A 22,320-nucleotide genomic window follows, 5' to 3' on the forward strand; every position below is an offset into this window, starting at 1 on the left:
AAGTACTTTACTCTTGAAAAGTAAAGAAAAAATAGGAGATGCCCTCATGGTTTCTGGCATCAGGAGGTCAAGGTTCTGGTCCAAACTCAAGCGGGATCTCTTAGTGTCCTTAAGTCACTTAACTTTCTGGTGTTCTTCTTTTCCCTATTGATAGAAGGGAACGGGTGTCTCTTTTTATGCCCGAGAAGCTCCAATAACACTGCAAATTCCAGAAGTTTAAGGGAAAGCTATGTAATGCCTGAATGCTAACATTGGGGAAGAATTTGGCAAATGCAATCCCGAAGGGTGACACCATTAGCTTGGGTGTCTGCAAATGTCTGCCCCTGGCCAGAAGATGTTTTGTTCTTCTCACCATATGATCCACAACCAGCTTATCCCCCCTTATGCCAATCATTCCCTTCCAAAGCCCGACCGTGAGGACCAGATCCCCAGCCGCTTTCCTGATCCTTGCTTCTTGGAAGAAGGTGATGCCGGACTGCCGTCCAAATGGGTCTGGTTGCCCTCCAGGGTCACAGGAGTGAATTTCGTGACAGCTTTGCAAGCCACACCACAGATAATGAACTGAATCCCTCCTCAAAAGAAAAAAAAAACTTTTATTTTTTTCTATTGCATAAATAATGGTAAATTAGACTCTTTTTTTATACAGATTATATATTTACAGACAAGTCTGGTTACAGAAAACATCTGGTTAATATGGCAGTCAGTTTTCCTTTATACACTAAGAGGACATATTAATAATATATACTTCATTGGATTAGTAAGTTGCATGCCAAGTTAATTTATATTAATATTTACATTTTATATAAAGATTTCCTTTTGACTAGTCTGCTGACTCCCATCACTTAATAGCAGAAATAATCATCTAACACGGAATGAGAAAAAAAAAAAAAAAAGGAACATGAATGAGGTAAATGGGAAGACTGTGACCCAGGATTTCAGTCTGAGTGGCCCATTCTGGAAACGAGAGCTGTCAGGCTCCAGGCATACTGGTCCTAGGATCCTCAGCTGTGCTCCAGTCTGCATCCAGCCACTAACTATACTGTGCTTTCAGAAACAAGTCACGTCTCCAGTCTAATGACTCCTAGGCTCACTGACCCCACCCCTCCCATCCTCAAAAGATGACAGTTTGCCAGCCCACTGCCTGACCAGACTTTCTGGATCTGATTTCCATCCAAGGGCACGGTCTTTGGTTAGTCCTTGGATAAACAGCTTCTTCTTGGATTTCAGAACTGGTGGGGGGGGGTGGAGTCAAACCCCACTAAGAAGCCATTCAAGGACCCCTGAAACCAGATTTCCAGGTCAGAAAGGAAGAATATTCTTTGATTTTCTTTGGGGAGAGCCGAGAGACCCTGGCTTGTGTAAGATTCTACCAGGAGCTGAGAGGACCCTTTCCTTTCCAGACCAATCTGGGTTTTTCCAGGGAAGGTCAGTAGGGCTTCTATGAAAACAAGCTTATGTGAAAATCTCAGTCCAATTCTGGTAGAGGTAAAGGGACAGAAACCTAGGATGTTATGTTGTCATGGGGCAGAAGGGCTAGGGATTTTATGCGTCCAGCGGTCACTCTTGTCCTGCCTTCCACCCTTCACCAGGGTCGGTGTTTCCAAAGCAGGTACCTGTGCTCAGCATCCCTCAGCCTCCAAGAGACCATCCCGCAACGGCTGGTCTCCCCAGAATGCTAATCTCATTCCTGGCAATCGTGAGAGACGGTGACTCTCTCCCTTCTGCAGTGTTAGGAATAATTGCAAACCATTATCACATATACCGGAATGGCCAGGAAAAAAAAACAAAAAACAAAAACAAAAAGAAAAAAGAAATGACCGGAAGTTGTGCTCTTTATTCAGTAGCTTCCAGTTAGGCTTTCTCAGATGGAGAGACACCTACTTTGTCCTGGGATCTGGCTTTGTTTCACTCTACTGATCCCGGAATTCTCATGCCCGTGATCTGCCATCAAGTGATCAAAACCCCTTACTTTTCACCCTGGCTCAGCCCATCTTTGATGTTCCCTTGAGTCAGCAAGACCTTAGGGAGTCAACAAAACCTCTTACTTGCAAGACACCACGCATTTGACGGAAACCAATTTGCACTGTTTCACCTACAGACAACGGACAGCAAATGAGACCCTTTATTACAACTGCCTCTCGGGACCCGTGTGAGAAAAGAAACCGCCAGTCCCCAGTTCACGCGGGAATCTGGCCCCTCTCAACTCTAGGCATCATCTTGACTTGTTTCAGACAAACGGAGTCACGATGGGCGGGCTTTTCTGGTTTCCCTTTCCTTTTGCTTTAGCGATGAGAGAGCTGAGGCCAGGAAGGGAACGTCACTCAAATGATCGGGCTGGTGGGCGGCCGGCCAAAGCACGTGAGGTCCTGCACACGATCGTGCTCCCTTACGTCTGGCTCTCCCCTCTGCTCTCCTGGCCTCAGTTCAACAGGTCTGAGCCCAGACACAATGCCCCCCGGGGGGGGGGAGGCATTTTGAGCTTGGCAGATGTCCCATCCCCCAAGGAAAGACGAGCTACGGCCTCCACTTGACGTCTGCCACCACCCGTGTCACTGGGGTCAGGTTGATGGGCAGCCCCGTGGCACTCAGTCCCCCGCAGGCCACAGATTCAGGGAAAGCGTCCAGAGACCAGCCTCTGCAGCCCTTCACAATCTTCCTTTTTCTCTCACAGGTCCAGTGATGCAGCAACACCACCCTTGAGGTTTTCATTCCCTGGAATATTCCTTCCTAATTAGCCTCCTCCTCTACTCCCCTGGAAAATCCCAGCCCTGCAGCCCTTTCACTCGGACAATAACTTCCAACATTGTGAGAAGCACTGTTTTGAAAGCCAACCCATCAAGCTCAAGGAAAAGAGGCGGATGAGGGCTCCACCCACCATGGGTGTTGAACCGATTAAGCTACCCAAAGTCGGGCCAGGCAGGAGGCAGGGGGCTGGGCGAGTCTTTTCTGGGTCCAGAGGGCTGTCTTATGGGACTGGCAAAACCTGATCCTTTGTGGCTATTACCTCAAGCCAACGGCATCAAATTAATTTTGCCGTGAAGACTTTCCGAGCTTTGTCACCGCGTCCCTTGAGACCATAGAAAGAGGGTCCCAAACCAGTATAAAGTAGAAACCATAGTCATGCGCTGTGGCCATGCGCATTAGCAAACGAGCACGGCAGACTAAGAGAAGTGTGTGGCTGGTGTGTGCATTTGACCTTATTCCTCCCCCAACCAAGTGTCAATGGCAAGGCCACCATAGCTGAGGACAGTCCCCTGAGTGATTTAGTCAAAGGAAGTATGAAGTGAAGCTAGACAGTTCTGACATTTAGATGGCTGTGGAGACAGGGTCCACAAGGGGCAGCCCGCCCCTCCTCCACTTTGCTAGTGGTTCAAATAATTCCACTGGAAAACCCTAGCTGCTGAATAATGTTGCTTTGTTATTTCTGATGGATCTCCCCCCACCCCCACCCCTTCCGGGACAGCCAAGTAATGAAGAGGTGAGGAAAGACGGCTATGGCGAGGGCTTAAGGTTCCAGACTCTTAGCCCCGTGAGGATCCCTGAAGAGGCCAACGGGAAAGTTGTGAACTCGGGTCACTGCAGACAAACGTTCTCCAGAGAGTAGTCCTCCTGGGAATACAACCAGTATGTGCCCGAGTCCGGAAGCCTAGACGGGCCGAGGCCCGTCTGTATCATCGTGGCGCTATGGGAAAAGGGACTGTTCCCTGCAGTGGGGTTCCAGATCTCCCTACAACTCCGTGGAGCAGGGTGAGTGATACTATCGTTATGGGCTTTTGGAGAAACAGTGCAGTGAAATGACCCAGTCTGGTTGGGGACCTCCAACTGGGGGGAGCAGAGCTCAGCAGCGACCGCGACCATGGAGAGAAAATGGCACAGCAGAAACAGGGTTTCATGACATGTAGCCACACCCGTGGCCAGGCCAGCCAACCCCAGGACCTGTGCTTGGCCATCACACCCTCCCTCCTCAGTCATGGTCCCGGGGAGGCTGCCAGCTACAAGCTAAGAGCAAAACTCGCTTTGATTTATAACCTGAGTCTGGACTGAAGCCTAGAGAAGGCATTTAGAATGAACGAGAAATTTCCCCTTCCCAGTTCTTAGATGCGTCACTTAACGATTCTCTGCAGGGGAGGTGAGGGGCATGACCCTCAGCATGACCTTGCCAGCTTTCACTAGGTTCTCTGGGTAATCGCGACAGACCATTCGTCATGTGCGACTTGAGACGGGGGACAGGTATGGAGAAAGGACACGCCTCGCGGTACACGTCTTGTTCTCTGCAAATAAAACACCTAGAAAGTTCAGAAGCCTCTGGGCTTGCCTAAGACCCCACGTAAACCTCAGTTCACTTCAGTTCACATTTCTGGCTTGTGGGAGAGCCGTCTCAACAGGCCAACAGATGCTTTTAAAGACTGAGGCTTAAAATATTTTTTGCCTTCCAAATGACATTTCTGCCTTTTCGCCCAGATGAAGGGGTCCTTGCTCTGGGCCCTGGGAAGGGTTGGGGGGGAGGAGGCGGGGTGGGGAGAATACCACCCGGCTTTCAGGTAGCTCCTGTTCTCCTGAGCACATGGAAGGATGGTTTCAAAACACCAGAGAAGGCAGAGAAACCGCCAGATTTTTCTGAGAGTAGTTTACCCCACCAGGGGGGATATGGGTGCACGGAGCCCGGTGTTCTTTAAGAAAATGTTCCCTATTTTTGTGTGCCTTGGCAAACTCAGGGTGGAATGCGAAGGTTGCCATGGCAACATCACCCCCCCTCTTTTTTTTACAGATTGGTCACGTGGGACCCACGCACATTCTGGAAGCCACTTCTAATAGTTCCCATGCTGGGTCCTGTCTGGGGGCTCTGTCTGCTTCTGGAGTGATAGGAGACAGCTTTTTTGTGGGGCCAAGGGGACCAGGGTCTGCATCCCTTGTCCCCCTAGCAAAATGCCTCCCCGATCATCCCTTGTGTGGTCTGGGGGGCACCTGTTCTTACAGCAAGAATGAGCCACGCTTTAACCATGAGCATCATAAGTGCTGTGTGTATGTGTGGGGGGGCGGGGCACGGGGCTGAAGTAGCTCTGGAATGGACAGGACCTGGGGTGGGGCTGCAGAAAGTCAACATCTTAAGTCTTACAAAGAATCCCGACACCTCTGAAAGACCGTCCAGGCAAAACAGCCAGGGCTCACCTCGCAGACACAAGCTCTCGCCTCCCAAAGCGTCAGGCGCGCCTCTAACTCTGGGCTGTCTCCCCACACTTCAGCTCCTGGGTACCATGCGTGACGCCACCATGGTGGCAGGTCAATTCCAGCCCGCCCCAGAGGAAAGTTCTATAGCTTCCTTTTCGTCCTCTCTCCCTGCAAGGGACGCCTGCTCCTCGAATCCCTCCTGGGTAGGATTCGCGGGTCACTGGGAGAGGAAAAGGGTCCTGTTCAGGGAGAGGATGCTGAGGCCTCGAACAGGCTGTTGGTGCCTCTCCAGAGCTCTCTTTACTCTCCGCCCCTGCACAGCGGCTCATTTCTCTTCTAAGCCGCACATCCTTCGGGGACCCGGTTCTCCAGGGGGAGGCACAGAACTTGCAGACAGCCAGCCTTTGAAGAAGCGTTGCGATCCCCTCTCACGGGGCAGCGGCCTTTGGGAGTCCTCCCGGTCTCTATTTAGTCTGGCTCCCCAGGAGGGCATGGCCTAGAGGTTCAGGGGGTCCTTCCCATCCAAGTCCAGTTGTGGGGCGGGGGGGAAGGTAAGCCGCTTGGGGCAAAACCTAATGACGCAGTTGTCTTCTGTGTTAGTGTTCTGCGCTCAGACCTGTCCTCCTTCTGGAAGCTCATCCTGAAGGGACCGTGGGGAGTCGGGCAGGGGGAGAGAGAGGAGGCAGACGTGCACTGGGTATTGTGGCAGGACGGAGCAGGCAAGGGGGAGAGGCAGGCTGTTGCCTTCCTTGGCCTGGAAGGAACTCCCGGTAGGACTCTGGGCATTTTCCCAGCAAGACCCTCAACCCCCAGGGCTCTTGGGAGCTCACACCTGCTCTGTACTATGGCTCAAACCCTAGTTTTACTTGTGCTCATCAGGAATATTTGCGGGCTCCCACCATGGGGAAGTTTCTACAGCTGCCCCCAACCCCCCCCCCCCCCCGGCGGCTGCAGGAAGTGCTTGCAGAGTCAAACTGGAAAAAGACCCTAAAAGGACAAGCAAGGTTGGAAAAGGCAGAAAGGGAGAAAACGGAGAGGGAGGGGCCCCTGGGGGAGGGTTTCGGGGGACACACACCCCACACCGCCAAACCTAGAGAGGAGACATTCTGGCACCTCCATACTGGAAGACAGGGGAAAAGGGAGAGGGAAAAAGCACGTAGCTTCAGGATGCAATGGAAAGAAAGGGGCGCGACACCATTCTACAGAAATAAAGACCTGAGCTTGGAAAAGTGCAAAGGAAAACACGGCATGGAAAGGTTATGGGCCGATCGGACTGTGCAAGCTTGAATCAATAGCGGTGGCTGATACGGCGTCTGGGAAAAGTCGGGAAACTACAGGTTGACATGCCACTGAAGAGGGACCCTGAGGTTCGGGTCCCTCCCCCCCAGCAGAAGTATTCCGCAGGCAGGAGCGAATTACCTGCTGGCTGCGCTGCTTCACGCCTCTTTGTTTCCCCGGGTGGGGGGAAAACGAGTCAGTTGCAGAATCTGACCGCTGCAGGAGGTGATGTACGTTTCCGTCTTTTCACTGTGGACCGTATTTCTCTTTTGCTCGGGGGAGGACTAACAAAGCAAGTTGGAAATGGAGGAGAAGATAAGGTGCTCGAGGCCCTTCGCTGACCGAGGTCTGCTGGCACGGAGGCGGGTTCGGGCTCCGCGACTCCGGGCGAGTGGGGTGTGAGGGTCCCAGGCCCTCCCCGCACCCCCCACCCCCGAACTACCTGGCCCACCCGAAAGAGGCGGGGACGCACGTCGGAGAACGAGCTTATACCGGGAGTAAGCGATTAGGAAATGGGGATGTCACACACGAAGGAGCCCAGTATATACGTCTGTCTACATGTCTATGTTACAGGGACGCCCACGAGAATGCTTTTTTTTTTTTTTTTTTTTCCCCACTAATGGCAGCACAGGTGGCAAAAGCCGGGAGAAAGGCTCTCTGCAGATTCCAAAATGCTGGTGCGCGATGGGCTCTAGGAACAGAAAGCCAAGTGCCGACGGAAACCGAGAGCTCCCCAACTCTGCCAACAAGAGTCCTCTAGAAAAGGCAGTAAGAACGGAAGCGAAGGGGTGCGGCGCTGCACCCCCCTCGATGGCTTTCCCCTCACGCCTTGGGGTGGGGGGTGGGGGTGGGGGGCTCCACTGGGTGGAGGAAGGAAGCCCCCTCTTCCGTAGCAACCAGCAGCCAGCCTCTTGGGACTGAGGGTTCCCGCAGCCGGGAGTCTCCAGCGGACCCCTGGGGTTGAAAGGACGGGGGTCACGGAGGTGGCCGCGGGCTGACGCCTCGCCCTTGCTCTCTTACACCGCCTGCCTGGGTGGCCCCTGGAATCCCGGGATGGAAATGAAGTCTCTCTTCAGAGTTCCTAGGGGTGGTTGAAGCAGTCACTGGGAACTCCTGGCTATTTTATTGCATTAGGAAACAAAACCATTAAAGCATTTAAGACAGCCCTTTGGTGTCCCTGCCAAGGAGATGAAGTGAATGGGCAACACCTGTTGCACTGCAGCCTTGGGGGGTCTTCGCCCGACCGAGCCTGGTCTGCAACCGTATCTGCTTTTGCGGAGGAACAGAGTCTGCCCGCTGGGCATGCGCATGCGCGGTGAGCTGGGCACGCAGCCCGGTGGGGGGCGGCCTACTCCATGCCGCTCCGGAGGATCTGGTTGGCCGCGATCAGCATGACGCTTATGATGAAGGCCATGGCGAAGGCGCAGATGAGGCTCTTGCGGACGCAGGTCTGCCTGTTCTGTTTCTGTGCATGCACTGGGGGGGGTGGGGGGGGTGGGGGGTGGGGAGCGGAGGGCAAGGAGACGCGGGGTGGGGGGGAGTGGGGAGGGGGGGAGAGAGAAGAGAGAAATGACACAGTGAGACAGGCTGACCTCCTCCTCGTCAACAAGCCCAGTTCCGAGGCTGAAGACGGGTCACACCGACGAGCATGCCCCGGACCATCCTCGGACACTGAACACCACGTCCTCTGGCAAACCGTGCGAAACAGTCAAAACTTGACCAGAAGCCAAGAGAGATGTGATGCTCAGAGGAGGGTACAAACTTCCGGGTGCAGTAGAGCGCCAGTGACTTTCTGCGCAACAAGAGAAATGTAACGTTTTGGAGTTTCGCAAAAGGCACCGTCCAGGCACGGCTGTGTCGGTTTCTGCAGAACGCCGGGCTCCCATTTCTGAGGCAGCTGCTAGATTCAGATGCTTCCCTACGTATTCACGCTGGGCCGGAAGCAACTTACCTTCCAGAATTGTTCTTGGGTGGCTGCTGGTCGGGATGACCCTAAATGACTTCTGGCATTACTTGAGTTACGCACGCCAGGGGGGTTCTAAGGAGGGGTCCCTGGGCAAGCAGCATACACATCCCTGGGAGGTTTTTTTAAAAAAAAAATTTTTTTTTAATAATGTTTATTTTTGAAGGAGAGAGAGACAGAACATGAGCAGGGGAAGAGCAGAGAGAGAGAGGGAGACACAGATCCAAAGCAGGCCCCAGGCTCCGAGCTGTCAGCACGGAGCCCGCCGTGGGGCTCGAACTCACAAACCGCGAGATCATGACCTGAGCCGAAGTCGGACGCTTAACCGACTGAGCCACCCAGGCACCCCCATCCCTGGGAGCTTACTAAAAATGCAGGTGCTCATGCTGGATCCCACGCCCAGTCTACCGAATCAGAAGCTCCAGGGATGGGGCCAGTGATCTGTGTTTAACCAGGTGATTTCGGTGAAGTCCACATGCTGTGTGGACAGGACCGGTGGGAACCCGGGAGAGAGTCACAAAGCTCTGTCAGACCTCGCACAGGCAGGGCGTCCCCGCCCCCACATCCTGCGGCACCAAGGGTCTGCCCTTGGGTCCTGGGATTGTATTCTTTTCATCCTTTTGTTGGGCTACGTCTTGCAACAGCATTTTTATAAGGCCCTTAAGAAACCATTGGTAGGTCTACATCAGTTGGGAAAGTAATATGGACCAGAGACAGAGAGATGGAAATCACCAGAAAGTAAAGTTTTCGTCAAATGTGCCGAGGGGCAGAACAGATCTCTCTTCCAGGCATTGCTTCCTATACCAGAACTTCTTTTCCTTCTTTGAGTCTACACCCCCTCCCCGCCCCCCCCCATCTGTCTGTGCATCCGTGATCTTTGCACACAGTTTACCACTTAGTGTATGAGAGAAATCTGTGCCCTGGAGGCAGCTGGGAAGCTGTGTACAGCAGAGCTACTCACTGGACCAGTGGCAACAGCACCATCTGGGAGTTTGATGTAAATGTAAATTCTTGGGTCCCACTGCAGAATTCCCAAATCAAAATCTCTGGGGGTGAAGGCCAGGAATTTATGAATTAATAAGTTTTTCGGGTGATTAGGGAATTGCTAGGCCCCACCCCCAGAATTTTTGATTCAGTAGGACTAGGTGGGGCCAAAAAATTTGATAGAGTTTGAGTTGCTGGGGACCTGACAGGTGTGTGTGTGTGTGTGTGTGTGCGCTCATGTGCGCGCGTGTGTGTTAGGGACATAGGGTGGGGGGTATCAGGGAAGATGGTTCTTCAGATTCAGACGTTAAGAAACCCAATGCCAGGGGGCACCTGGGTGGCTCAGTCAGTTGAGTGCCTGACTCTTGATTTTGGCTCAGGTCATGATCTCATGGTTGTGAGGTCAAGCCCCACGTCGGGCTCTGTACTGACAGCATGGAGCCTGCTTGGGATTCTCTCTCTCTCCCTCTCTCTCTCTCTGCCCCTCACCTACTCACGCTCTCTCCTTCTCTCTCAAAACAAATAAATAAACTTAAAAAAAAAAAAAAAAGAAAGAAACCCAATGCCAGAAGAACAGCAGAACATTTTCAGATTACCTTCCATTTTGAAAAGAGGTCCTTCTGCTGGACGTTATACTCTACCTTTGCAAACCTCCAGCTGAGGGAAAGTGGTTTTTCTTTGGATGGGATGGGATTATGGCATGGAGAGGAGGTGTGTGTGCGGGCGCGGGGGAAAGAAATGCAATTTCCCTTCATATTGCTTGCAACCTCTCTGTACGAAAGAAGAATGGCAAGAGAAAAAGGTCAAGGTAGGGTCCACATGCCGTTCAAGAACCTAAAAGTCATTCAATTTCAAGTACGTCTTCCCCTTGACATTCAGGGGCTCCTCTGAAATCCCTGGAAATCACAGGGAAGAAGTGGGAAGCCGGGGATGTTTCCAAAGACAAATGCAGCTTTCTCTAAGAGAAGGGGTGTCGGGGGCTTGTCAGGGGGCCTCTGTAAATTACATCAGGAGGGTTTCTCCAGCAAGCCATGTTTCACAGAGACCCAGGGCCCCGTGACGCAGCTCTGTCCCCACCCCTAACACTTGTTGATTATTTCTGCACTCTTAGGTGCTGTCTTTTTTTGTTTTAATGTTTTTATTTATTTTTGAGAGAGGGAGAGAGAGCAGGAGCGGGGGAGGGGCAGAGAGAGAGGGAGACCCACAATCCAAAGCAGGTTCTAGGCTCCGAGCTGGCAGCATAGAGCCCGATGCAGGGCTCAAACTCACAAATCATGACGTCGTGACCTGAGCCGAAGTCGGACGCTCAACCGACTGAGCCACCCGGGTGCCCCTCTTGGGTGCTGTCTTGTTATCTTTAATCCTGGATCCCCTGGGCTTTTGCTTCCCTTGGGTGATTGAAAGTAGTTTTGGTTCCTTTCTCAACTTGTTGATCATGTCTGGGTCTTAGAATCTTACAAATTCTTACCCGGAGAAAGAAAATTTCCTTGGTGCCGAGATGCCCCCATCCCAGGACTGGGCAAATAAAAAAAAAAACAAAAAAAAACTGCCAGCCCTCCCTCGGTAAGGAAAAAAGGAGGTGGCGTTTAAGAAGGAAAGAACCAGGGCTGAAAATAGGAGGATGGGAAAGTGGCGTATCTGGCACTTTCTGAGGGCTGGCTAATTTATTCTGGGAAGTTCCTCAGCATAAACATGCTTCTGAAGGCAGTCATCTACCTTTCCTTCCTGAGGGCTAGCGAAGGCCGAGAAAAATTGTGTGATTACGCTGAGGGAGAAATCTTTGGCTGAAGCCCTTCTTTGTGAAGGACACTCGGAAAACAAGGTTACAGGCGACAGGATTATCCCGCAGGAGAGCGGCTGCACCTTTGATCTGAAAATCCTTCAAAGCAGTAGGAGGGGAGAGATAAGGAAGGAGGAAAGGCCTGGAGACCTAATAGGGTGTACTTGAGGCCATGCAAATCCCAGTCTAGACCAAAGTCCTATAAGCAGAGTGGCACTCCCAGCTTGCTCCTCTCGGTGGCCCTGAAACATCATCATTTCAGCCTCTGTGCCTCCACGAGAATCCTGTGACATCCAGTTCTCACGTTGTCATAAATCGTGTGGCAGAGTAAAAAAAGTCATGATTTCGGAGCCAGACCCAAGTCTAAATCATAGCTATTCCACCTCTCGGCTGTGTGACCTTGGGCAAGCAAAACTTCCTCCAGCCTCAATTTCCTCATCTATAAAATGGGAGTAGTAAAAACTGCCTTGTTGTGAAGAGTGAGGATATATGAAGGTACTAGGGTATGTTTGTGCCCACGGAGTGCCAATTCTCTTTTGTAAACCTTTAAAAACTTTTTTAATGTTTATTTTTTGCGAGAGGGGGAGGGGGAGAAAAATGTGGGGGGGGGGGGGAGGGGCCGAGAAAGGGAGACCGAGAATCCCAAGTGGGCTCCACGCTGACAGCGGAGAGCCGGATGCGGGGCTTGAACTCACGAACCGTGACGTCGGGACCTGAGCCGAAGTCGGACACTTAACCTACTGAGCCCCCCGGGCGCCCCCGGAAACCTTTTCAAAACTTGCCTTCACTTACTGAACCCCGCCTGAGTAGGCCAGGCGCACGCCGCGTGCTCTGCACGTGTCATCACAGACCTGCATGGTGGCCGTCCCCGTGAGAGCTGGGTGTGTGACTGTCCCTTGACAGGTGGGAGCCTCTGAAGCTCCACGAGGTGGAGTCCGAGTGCATTTGGCCAATGGCGCAGGTGGGGCTTGGGCCGGGGTCTGGTTCTAACACCCGGGTTTAAAACTTCTGCACAAACTCTGCCTTCTTGACCTTTCGCTTAGCGACAGGACACTCAGCGATAGGAAGATCCAAAGAAAAGCCACTTCAAACCCCTGATGTGCTTGACGGTACAGCCCGCCCCGGGTTAATGTGTTTGTTGATAATAATTCAAGGCCCGTCTTCGGCTCTCATACATTTGCACTGTGCTACAGTTTGGGGTTTTACTCTGTGTCTAGGGTTTGCTTCCCCAGCGGAACTCTGGCTGAGCCCAGGATGACCTGTGACTCCGGGTTAGGGCTTCTCTTAACCACCGCGCAAGAACAGCCCCGGGGCAAGCGACTGAACCTCTCTGAGCCTCAGTTTCTCTCTCTGTGCAAGGAGGCGATGCTAACCGTTCTGCTAATGTCGAGCATCATCTCAAAGATGAATGAGCGGATACAAAAAGTGAAAGCCACGCCCAGCTGTGAATTGCCAGAGAAGTGCAAGACGTCCTTGTATCCCCTGAGGGCTGGAGGAAAGGTCTGCTCATTTTTCTCCCGTTCCCCGCAGCCTCCAGCACGGGAGTGAGCATCCGAGCAGTGCTCCCAGACCTTTGCCGTGGTCCCTTCCCTCGTGAATTCGTTCCGGGCTGCAGTGAAACTCACCTTCCCAAAGCAGCACTTAGTATGCGTTACGGATTCCCGCGACCTTTCTGCCAACGCTTTCTTGCTGGGGAAGCGCGTGCCATCCAGCATCTCAGCTCAGCTGGGAGGACCGCCGACCACCTCCTGTCCCTTTCCCACCTCTGCTCCTAGACCGCTGTGCCTCCTTGCCGAGCAGCTTCTGTTTCAGGCAAGCAGGGGTCCCCACGCGTCCCCACACGAGACTGTGCGATGCAGTCCAAGGCTTGGCACCTGTTCTCTCTGCTGGGGGTGCCCGCTGACCTTCCCTCTCATTTCTTCTAGGCGTACCCCAAACCTCTCTTCCCTAGGAGGCTTCTCCTGAATGTCTTGCTCTCATAGAGCCTGATCTTTAAATTTTTGTAATGATTGGACTTTTTTTTTATGTTTATTTATTATTTTGAGGGAGAGGGACAGGGAGAGAGAATCCCAAGCAGGCTCTGCACCAGCAGCGCGAAGCCCGGCGTGGGGCTCGAGCCCACGAACTGTGAGATCACGACCTGAGCTGAAACCAAGAGTCGGATGCCTAGCCGACGGAACCACCCAGGCGCTCCATGGACTGGTCTGTCAATACTTGCTTATTTTTAATTGAGATGGCATTCCCATACCGTAACATTCAGCCTTTTAGCGTGGACAGTTCAGTGGCATTTAGTACATTCACCAAGTTGGGAAAGAATCCACTACCCAATTCCAGAATGTGTTCATCACCCTAAAAAGAAATGCCACACACGTTAGAAGTCACGCTTCGTCCCTTCATTCCCGCCTCCCCAGCCCCTGGCAATCGCTAATCTCCTTTCTGTCTCTATGGAGATACCTCTTCCGGGCATCGGGCATAGCAGATACATGCAAATGTACAACGTGTAGCCTTTTGCGTCTTACTTCTTTAACTTGGCCCAGCCCATGCATGCTGTCGCATGTGTTGGTCCCTTTATTTCTCTTTGTGCCACCTTTTGTTTCTCCGTTCACCAGCTGATGGACGTTTGGGTTGTTTCCAGTTTTGGGCAATTATGGATAATGCTGCCAGAACATTCTTATACAAGTTTTTGTGTGGACGTGTTTCCAGCGCTCTTGGGTACAGATCCAGGTAGGAGTCCAATTTCTGGGTCGTATGGTAACTCTTTTCGAGGAACTTGCAACTGAACACGCAAAATGGCAAGAATGTATCATGCTGCTGGCAATCTTTTCCATGTTTCTCTTCCCATGGGGCCCGAGCTCTCTTTCCAGCAGAGTGGTTGACTTAGGAGCCCAGAAGGAACATGGGGGGAAATTGACACAGGAACACATAGAAGTGGGGTCTCCAGTTTTCTTGAAAGCTTGGTAGCAAGTCCTGAACACCTACAGACTCCTGGATGCTATATGGCAGGACCTGGGTTTGTGAGCTCAAGCATCAGACAGGTTTTGCTTTGTTATTTTAACAGATGTAGGGACGCCTGGGTGGCTCGGTCGGTTGGGCGGCCGACTTCAGCTCAGGTCATGATCTCGTGGTCTGTGGGTTTGAGCCCCGCGTCGGGCTCTGCGCTGACCGCTCAGAGCCTGGAGCCTGCTTTGGATTCTGTGTCTCGCTCTCTCTTTCCCTCTGCCCCTCCCCTGCTTGCTCTCTGTCTCTTTCTCAAATAATAAACATTCAAAACAAAACAAAGAACAAAACAGATTCACACTGCTCCACTCGGCAAATGACAGGCAGTGAGTGACTCTTGGAGTTTTCTCCTGGAGTCTGCACGGATTTTGCCACGGACTGGCTGGGTGACCCTGGACGTATTGGGTTCATAATCCCTCTGGCTCAGTCTCTTCGAAATGGGGCTGCGTGTCTGGAGGCTTTGGCTCCCAAATGAGGCGAACCAGAATCATAACAATTCTGATTAATTGCCCCCACACAGACCTCTATGTAAGTGATATTTCTGGCAGGGAGTTCGGGGCTCAGGAATGTTTAAAAACAAAACAATACAAAACCCATCTTAGGTGATTCTCACAATGAGCCAGAACTACCAAGTCTGGGAGCTATTACTGCTCTGTGATCCTTCCAGGTCTCACATTTTATGATTTTATGAAACTGAATATTTCCATAGCCTAAAGTGGAACTAATTAAGAGCTCCTGAAAGTGAATATTCTTTTTTTGTCATTTAAAAAAAAATATTTTTAGTTACTCTTGAGAGACCGAGAGAGCGAGGGAGCGAGCACGAGCGGGAGAGGGGCAGAGAGAGAGGGAGACCCGGAATCCGAAGCGGGCTCCAGGCTCCGAGCTGTCAGCACAGAGCCCGACACAGGACACGAACTCACGAACTACGAGATCATGACCTGAGCCGAAGTCGGACGCTCAACCGACTGAGCCACCCAGGTGCCCCTGAAAGTGAATTTTCTATACATCAGCGAGACCAAGAATGCTCAGGTACCCCAGGTAAGACCTGCAGAGATAGATGATGTGGCCGAATAGCAGTGCCATGTTTTATGATACCTGTTAAGGGGAAGAAGGGCCACCCTTCTGGCTCCTTCTCTACCATAAAATCCTCAGGTTTCTAGCCATCGGATGGCCAGGTCTTGCTTGGAGGGTTCCACTGTGGACCCTTGGTGAGGTGGCCAGGTGTTGTTCTGGCCCTTCCGACAGACCTTCCTCTTCTGGGAATGTAATTCATCTTTTGGTTTGGGGATCTGTAGCTCAGTCTTCAGACTGATTGAACTCTTGGTCCAGGGCTCCACCTTCCCCCTGCAGCAAACCAGACTGGCCAAGTAGAGTGTGCCAAGCTCTTGGCTGGGTTCAGGGTCAGGCATGTGGGCCAAGCAGGATTGATGGGAGCCCCTTCTTGGAATGGAGGTGAATCTTCAGGGAGAGAATCCTGTCACTTCGGGGAGAGACAGCCTGCCCAAGAACGAAACCAACAGAGAGGAAAGAAGGACAGAGACTGGGAATGAGACAGTGACAGACGGGGGGTTGGGAGGACGAGGGAATGTCGCTTGAGCTCTTTCGATCCAGGTCAGCCAAAGTTCATCCCTTTGCCAATATTTTTTAGTTTAAGGGCGTCTGGGTTGAGTTGCTGCTACTTAAAACCAAGAGTCCTGACTGGTACTTTTGGCACCTCCGATGTTGGCATCGACTTGACTTTAGGAGTGAAGGTGTCAAGAAGAATGTTCAAACCCTGCACCTTTGGTCCCTGTGCCATCCTTCAAAGACGATGTGGCATTCTAGCAGTGGGGACGCACGACGTCTCCGGGAAAAAAAAAAAATCAAATCAGGAGAACAGACCTGGGGCTAGGGATGAGCTCGTTCTGTTTCGTTGTCTGTTTCGAGTGCTCACTCATGTGTTCAGCCTTATACAAAATAATCTCATGTGTCACTTCATGTCCCAGCCACACGAGGCAGTCATTGTGTGATTCCCATTTCACGGATGAAGAACATTAGGCTCTTACTGTGTATGCAAGTGTCTCAGGCAAGTGACCGCAGACAGGACAAAGCAGGATTTTCAGCCAGGCCTGTCCAGAGTGCAGAGTTGGAGTCCTCAACGACCAGGCGTACTAATCAAAACCAGTCCTCCAGCTGTCTACCTCGTGTCTCAGAATCTCATCACTCCTCGCTTGTGACTCCAGAAAACTTTCCTGCCGGACTGCTGTGAAGGATTCCCAAATAGAAGAAAAAAAATCCCTTTCTGTCTGAAGTCCCAAATCTCTCTGAAAACTGTGTCCTGTCTCACCACCTGCCACGGACCCTCCACTCCACCTTAACCTCCACCCGCAGAGAACAGGTTTTATTTAAGGAAATTCGTGGCACCGGGCAAACCGAGAGCAGATGGTGTAGGAGACGTGTTATGCCCTTTTCATTTGGACGGGCCTGAAATACCCAACGTGCACGGCCAGGTGATGGGACAAGGCTCCCCATCTGGGTGTGCATTTGACATCCCAATAGGAATTCTGCAGCTTCAGCAGGGATGGCTGGCCTGGAGACCTTAGATTTGGCTGCAAATTCTTTCTGACCTTCCGCTGAGGCAGAAATTGTTGAAGCTGGACGCGACCGTCATTGTCCAATCTTTGCATTGCAGAGGCGAAGAAGAGAAGGCTGAGAGTTTCTAGAGAACTTACGCAGGGTCACATATCTAGTCCAGCCAGGGGTGGGCACGTAACCCGCATGTCTGCGCAGTGATGCTTTGGGAGCTAGGGAGCCACCCGGCCCGCGTCCCCTCCTTTGACATTTATTTCTCTCGTCCATCATCCCGAGGCACTGGATGGTGCAGAACACCTCTGCCATATGCCTTTCACAGAAACGATTTCTCCCCCCCGTTGATGATTTCGCTTTACTTCCTTCTGCCGCGCGTGTTGTCAGAATGTCTAGAAAAATCTGACAGCTGGTATTCCATTTAGGGACAACATTTGGGGGATGTGTCTTGAAAGGGCTCACACACAGTCTTGCCGCGCCTTCTACTCAACTTCCAAATATAATATGACTTTCCTGGCGATGACATGAAAAACGAGGGACGATGAAGTGCCATTCCGTAAGGGGGCCTGAGACGCCTGTGTCTGGCTAAAGGGAGCCAGAGGAACAAATGAAGGGGCAGGGCCTTGTCAGATAGCCCCGGGTTCACACCCTTCCCCGGTATTTGACCTTGGACGAGCGACACCAGTCTGCTGAGCCTCGGTTTCCTCATCTGTACCAGAGGGGCCACAGAACTTCTCTCCCAGGACACGCTTGACAGGTGAGTTGCTCGTGTAAACAGGTGACCGGCCCCTGGCTGCCACGCCAGGCAGTTCCCTCCCATCCCTTTCCTCCTGGACTGTATCAATATGGAGGAAGCAGTAAACACATTAGAAGCGGTAAATCAAACTTAATATATATAATATAATTTGTTAGGTCAACCCTTAATAAGGATCCGGTGACAGGCAACTAGATGACCACAAGGTCAACCACAAGACCACTCGATTCCACATGTGTCAGCAACTGGACCCAAATAGTGAGACAAGAATCTGTCTCTCAGCGTCACTGGGCTTCTGTTCCCCAAAAGCGAAATGTCTGGTGATTATAAAGGAATCACACGGAAGCAAAACGTCTTAAACCTCTCATGTAGCCCGGACGGTGAGTGGGCATTGTGGGTAGGCACATAGTCCTTTTCGGTGAATGTCCATTTCGGTGAATGCTGACCCATTTATTTTTCCAAATAGTTAGAACACACATATTGAAAACTGACAGCTCAGAACATTGAACATAATTGATCTTAATGAGGGAATTCAAAAAGATCTGGGGCGTTGGGAACACTTGAAAGGCATACTTTGAGTTGAGGATTCTCTTTGGACCGGGGGCTGGATAGATAGATGGCCAGCTGATGGGTTTTGCCGGAAAGCCCCTGAATTCAGTGGGATTCAATGACCTCATGCCCAAAGCACCCAGCACGGTGGGTGACACTTGGTCCGGTGTTTGACTCAATCTGAATGATTTCTCATCTGGAAGACAGGTGTGAATAAAGGAAAGGTCCACTTCAGAACCCTTGAATTAGATTCTTCTGGTCTCTTCCCGGCCTTAATAAGGGCTTCTGTAGATGACTTCTTTTGGTGCTCCAGGAAAATGGGTTCTACACATGACACAAACCCCCAACTCAAGGGTTTCCTGAAGACAAGTCAAGAAAGCTGTCCTTCTGTGTACCTTGGAATCTCATCCTAGTGCCTCTTGTCCTTCCCCTGGGAGAAGATGGAAACATTCCTGCCTCCTTATGATCACAGAGCCCTATCTTCCGTAATGGTAAGGCAGATGAGAACGCGTGAGGGGCCCTGTGGATGTGTCTGTGTGTGCACGTGTATCTGTGGTTTGCGTTGGCCTAAGAACCAAACGGGTAAAGACAACAAAATCAAGCCAAAGGGAAAACTAAAAGGAGAAAAAGAAAAACATAAACCTCGTCCACCAAAGGGGGCCACATCCCCCCCAACATCCATCATGTGGAAGGAACGATCGAGATTTCCTGACTTAATGGACAGAACCTGAACACGTTTGTACAAGTCTCCGACCCAAGATTTGTAAAAGCGAAAAGTATCATCACTGGTGTAAAACGATGCTAGGGCCTGAGGAAGGCCTCCTGTTCGGCTCTAACAGGCTCCACGTCAGGTCGTGCACATCAGCATTTTCAAACCCCTGCTACGCTCCGGAATCTCAGTCTTGACCCCCAATTTGCTGAGCTCAGAGTTATTTGATGTGCGCCTCTTTAAATTCCATTCTACCAGGGCGCCCGGGTGGCTCAGTCGGTCGAGCATCCCACTTCGGCTCAGGTCATAATCTTGCAGTTTCGTGGGCTCGTGCCCCGCCCCGGGCTCTGTGCTGACAGCTCAGAGCCTGGAGCCTGCTTCCGATTCTGTCTGTCTGTCTGACTCTCTCTCTCTCTCTCTCTGCCCCTCCCCTACTTGTGCTCTCCCTCTCTCTCTCAAAAATAAATAAGCATTAAAAAAATTAAAAGAAACAAATTTCCATTCTACCGCACATCAGTTTCATCGACCAGCTCATCCTTCCTCGCTCAGAGACAGGGCAAAGACCTGCACTTTTAGGTTTCTGTTTTGTTTCTTCATTGGTTCCTTCCTCTGACATAAAGTAAGGCAAGATTCCCAGTCCCCTTGGATCTCCCGGCTTTCCAGGTTGAGCTGATCAGCGTGGGTATCTACCTGCTGCAGCCAAGTTGTTTGGTTTGATTCGTTTTTTGCTGCAGCAAAATTTTAACAAGAGCAGGAGGGAAGAGCTCCCTAGGAGGGTAGGGAGGAGGTCAAGGTCGGCTACAAGGCCTCAAACGGACTCTTCCAGTCCTAGGGCACCAGCGGGGAGCTCAGTGCCTGCGTATCACCTCATCCTAGACAACTCTGCCCAAATACACAGTCAGGGCAGCCCTTTCTTGAACAAGGAGACGGCTGCGGGCATTAAATATATCCACCAGTGACTTCAGTTCTCTCCGAGACTGGAAAAAATCTTCAACCTGAACACAAACCAATGAGCTTGCCTTTCAGGCCAAACGGCACTGACATAATATTAAAACAAACACAAAACAAAAAAACCCTCTGATGTGAAAACAAACAAAACGGCTTATGTAATCCACGTTGCAGAGGGCATTCAAAAAAGCAATGTGTTAATTACAAAGCAATGTTTCTCTTATTCAAGAAGGCCACGAAGTTTAAAGCATTCAGCACAGCAACTGGAACGTATCAATAAACCTCACGGTTGGTAGCTGTTGCCTATGTTATACGTACGAGTCAATTAGAGCGGACTCAGGAAGACTTCGATTTGGAAACCCTTTCTCCCTCAGTGTATTAATATATGAGCTTTTGAATAATAAAAAGACATTGCTTAGGGTTCAGATTCCTTCCCAGTGCAGTCTGACCTTTCCCAAATTACTAAGACTTGTGACATTTCTCTGAACAAAACACTGACCCATAAACGAAGGCTCTTGTGGAAAACAAGATGTCCAGAAATACTCCCCACCCCGTCTCCAGAGCATTTGCTGACAGTGGGGGGCTGGAGCCCCCGATGCTTCCATTGTTTGAACACACAGTCTGTCATCAGGGTGGAAAGAGCTGGGTCGAGATGGATGGGGGAGGCCAGGCCTGCTGTTTTCTCAGGTGTTCCTCCCATCTCTGCCTGCCTCGCCCCTACTCACCCTCCCGATCCCCCTGCCTGTCCTGCTGCACATGTGGCTTTGGCTGTGACCACCCTGCTCTCGTGTGGTCTTGCGTGGCTCCAACTCCAAATACAGCCACTGATGCTCCAGCCCACGTGTCACATGCAGGCCGACCGGGGCAGCTTCTGGGCCACAACTGGGTTTTGTTCGCCACACACGGCGTTTTTGAAAGATTTTTGAATGCCTTCAGAAGGGGGCACAGCTCTCAAGTTTACCCCAATCCCTCCCTATCCACCACTCCCCCATCTCCCTGGCTTGAGTTAATCACACTTATCACCTCGGAGTAGAAGCATCTCTTCCTGTCATGGCCTTTAATCCTGCACACGATGCAGCGGTGTGGCCCGGACAGGACCCCTGGGGGCCCAGGTCCGAATGAACCACTGTGGCCCCCTGGACTAACTCCGTTCTGCATAGACTCCCCGCTCGGCCGGCTCTAACGTGTCAGCTCCGAGACCAGGCAGGGCGAATGCCATCCTGGTGGCTATGTGACAGCTTCCCAACGGTGTGCCCCGATTTGTGTAAGTGTTCAGGAAAAAGAATAGAAAAGAGTGGCTAGACCTCTTTAAGAGATCCCTGAAAAAGTTAGAGATGGCTGGGCCTGATATCCTGTTTTAATGTCATTAAAAAAATCTTTTTTTTCTATTCATCAGGGTTGTTAAAGCAGTTCTGATTTTCAGAGTTGGAAAGAGGGATTGAATTATTTAGCTTCCCTGGAACTTTCTACTGATTAGGGGATCAGGTAGGCTGGTCTTGTTTTGTTTTTTTTCCTAACTTTTCTTTCATGAGCCCAAGAAAAATGGCCTCTCGTGGGTCTATATTTTGGCCCCAGGAAAAGCTTCTTTCTTCTGTAAGTACAGGGTTGAATTCACGAGAGTATTTTTGTGAATGGGGCTGTTTCTGACCAGTGCCTTCAGGGAGCAGAGCACAGAGGCAATCCTTTCCTAAGGGTCCCGCGAAGTAGGTGTAATTATCCTGATGTTTATAGGTCAGGGTACGCCCTCAGAGAAGGCACACCTGGTGGCCAAGGTCGCGCACTTAGCCACTGGACTTGACCCGAGTTGGGCGCTGGAGTTTGTACCACTCCATGCAGCCCCCCGGCAAGTAACGGCAAAGTACCACAAAGCTGCCCATCTAATCACAGACCTGAGAGAACCACTGGAGGAAAGACAGGGTCCCTAGAGGTCCTGCAAAAAGGCAGGGCTTGGGGGGAAAAATGGAAAAAGAAAAGGAAAGGAAAGGAAAGGAAAGGAAAAGAAAGAAAAGAAAAGGAAGAAAAACGAGAAGAGAAAAGAAAAGAAAAAAGAAAAGAAAAGAAAAAAGAACCTATTGCATCTTTGCGGAAAGGATCTTGCGACCTCAGTCCTGGATTCTTGGCTTCAGGACAAGGCCCTCCAGCCCCGACTGTAAATTCACTCTTCGTAGCGAGGGTGTGAAGGTGTTGGCCGGTCCCAGACCAGGTAGGAGGCGGAATCGGGGGCACCTACCTCCTTCGAACTCTGTCTGGCAGTTCTCCGAGGTCTCCTGCAGGCTCTCCTCCTCGTTGATGATGATGTTCTCGATGTCCTTCATTGTCAAGTGGTCCCGGAAGGCGTGGTAGAGGATGTGCTTCAGCTCCTCCAGAGTTATCCTCTGCATGTCGAACTGTGGGGATAAAGAGGGATGAGCAGGTGTTGGGCGCATGGGGCTGAGAACTCAGCCTGGGGCATGGCTGCCAAGCCCCAACAGCCCAAAGCTCCCGTGTGGAAGCTCGGCTCAGCTTTCCAGGATATCAGATGAGCAGCTTTTCCATCGTGTTCTGCTCCAAACATACTCGTGAACTCGCAGGCACTTACTGGGGATACAGCGAGCGCAACATAGCCCCCTCAGTTGAGACTCCTG

At 51.4% G+C, this 22,320-nt stretch overlaps 1 protein-coding gene across 4 annotated transcripts in view; it reads right to left on the reverse strand.

The window, feature by feature from the left end:
• Window positions 1-573: 573 nt before the first annotated feature.
• CALN1 (calneuron 1) overlaps window positions 574-22,320 on the reverse strand; it is a 528,610-nt gene continuing 506,863 nt past the window's right edge. For all 4 annotated transcript variants that reach the window (XM_058711417.1, XM_058711416.1, XM_058711418.1 and 1 more), the window contains 2 exons: window positions 21,927-22,083; window positions 574-7,923 (listed from right to left, as the gene is read on the reverse strand). In XM_058711417.1, the coding sequence (XP_058567400.1) occupies window positions 7,796-7,923; window positions 21,927-22,083 (285 nt within the window). In that variant the 3' untranslated portion in view covers window positions 574-7,795. The remainder of the gene's footprint in view (window positions 7,924-21,926; window positions 22,084-22,320) is intronic.

This window comes from Neofelis nebulosa, chromosome 18 (assembly GCF_028018385.1).
Source record: "Neofelis nebulosa isolate mNeoNeb1 chromosome 18, mNeoNeb1.pri, whole genome shotgun sequence".
Taxonomy (NCBI): Eukaryota; Metazoa; Chordata; class Mammalia; order Carnivora; family Felidae; genus Neofelis; species Neofelis nebulosa.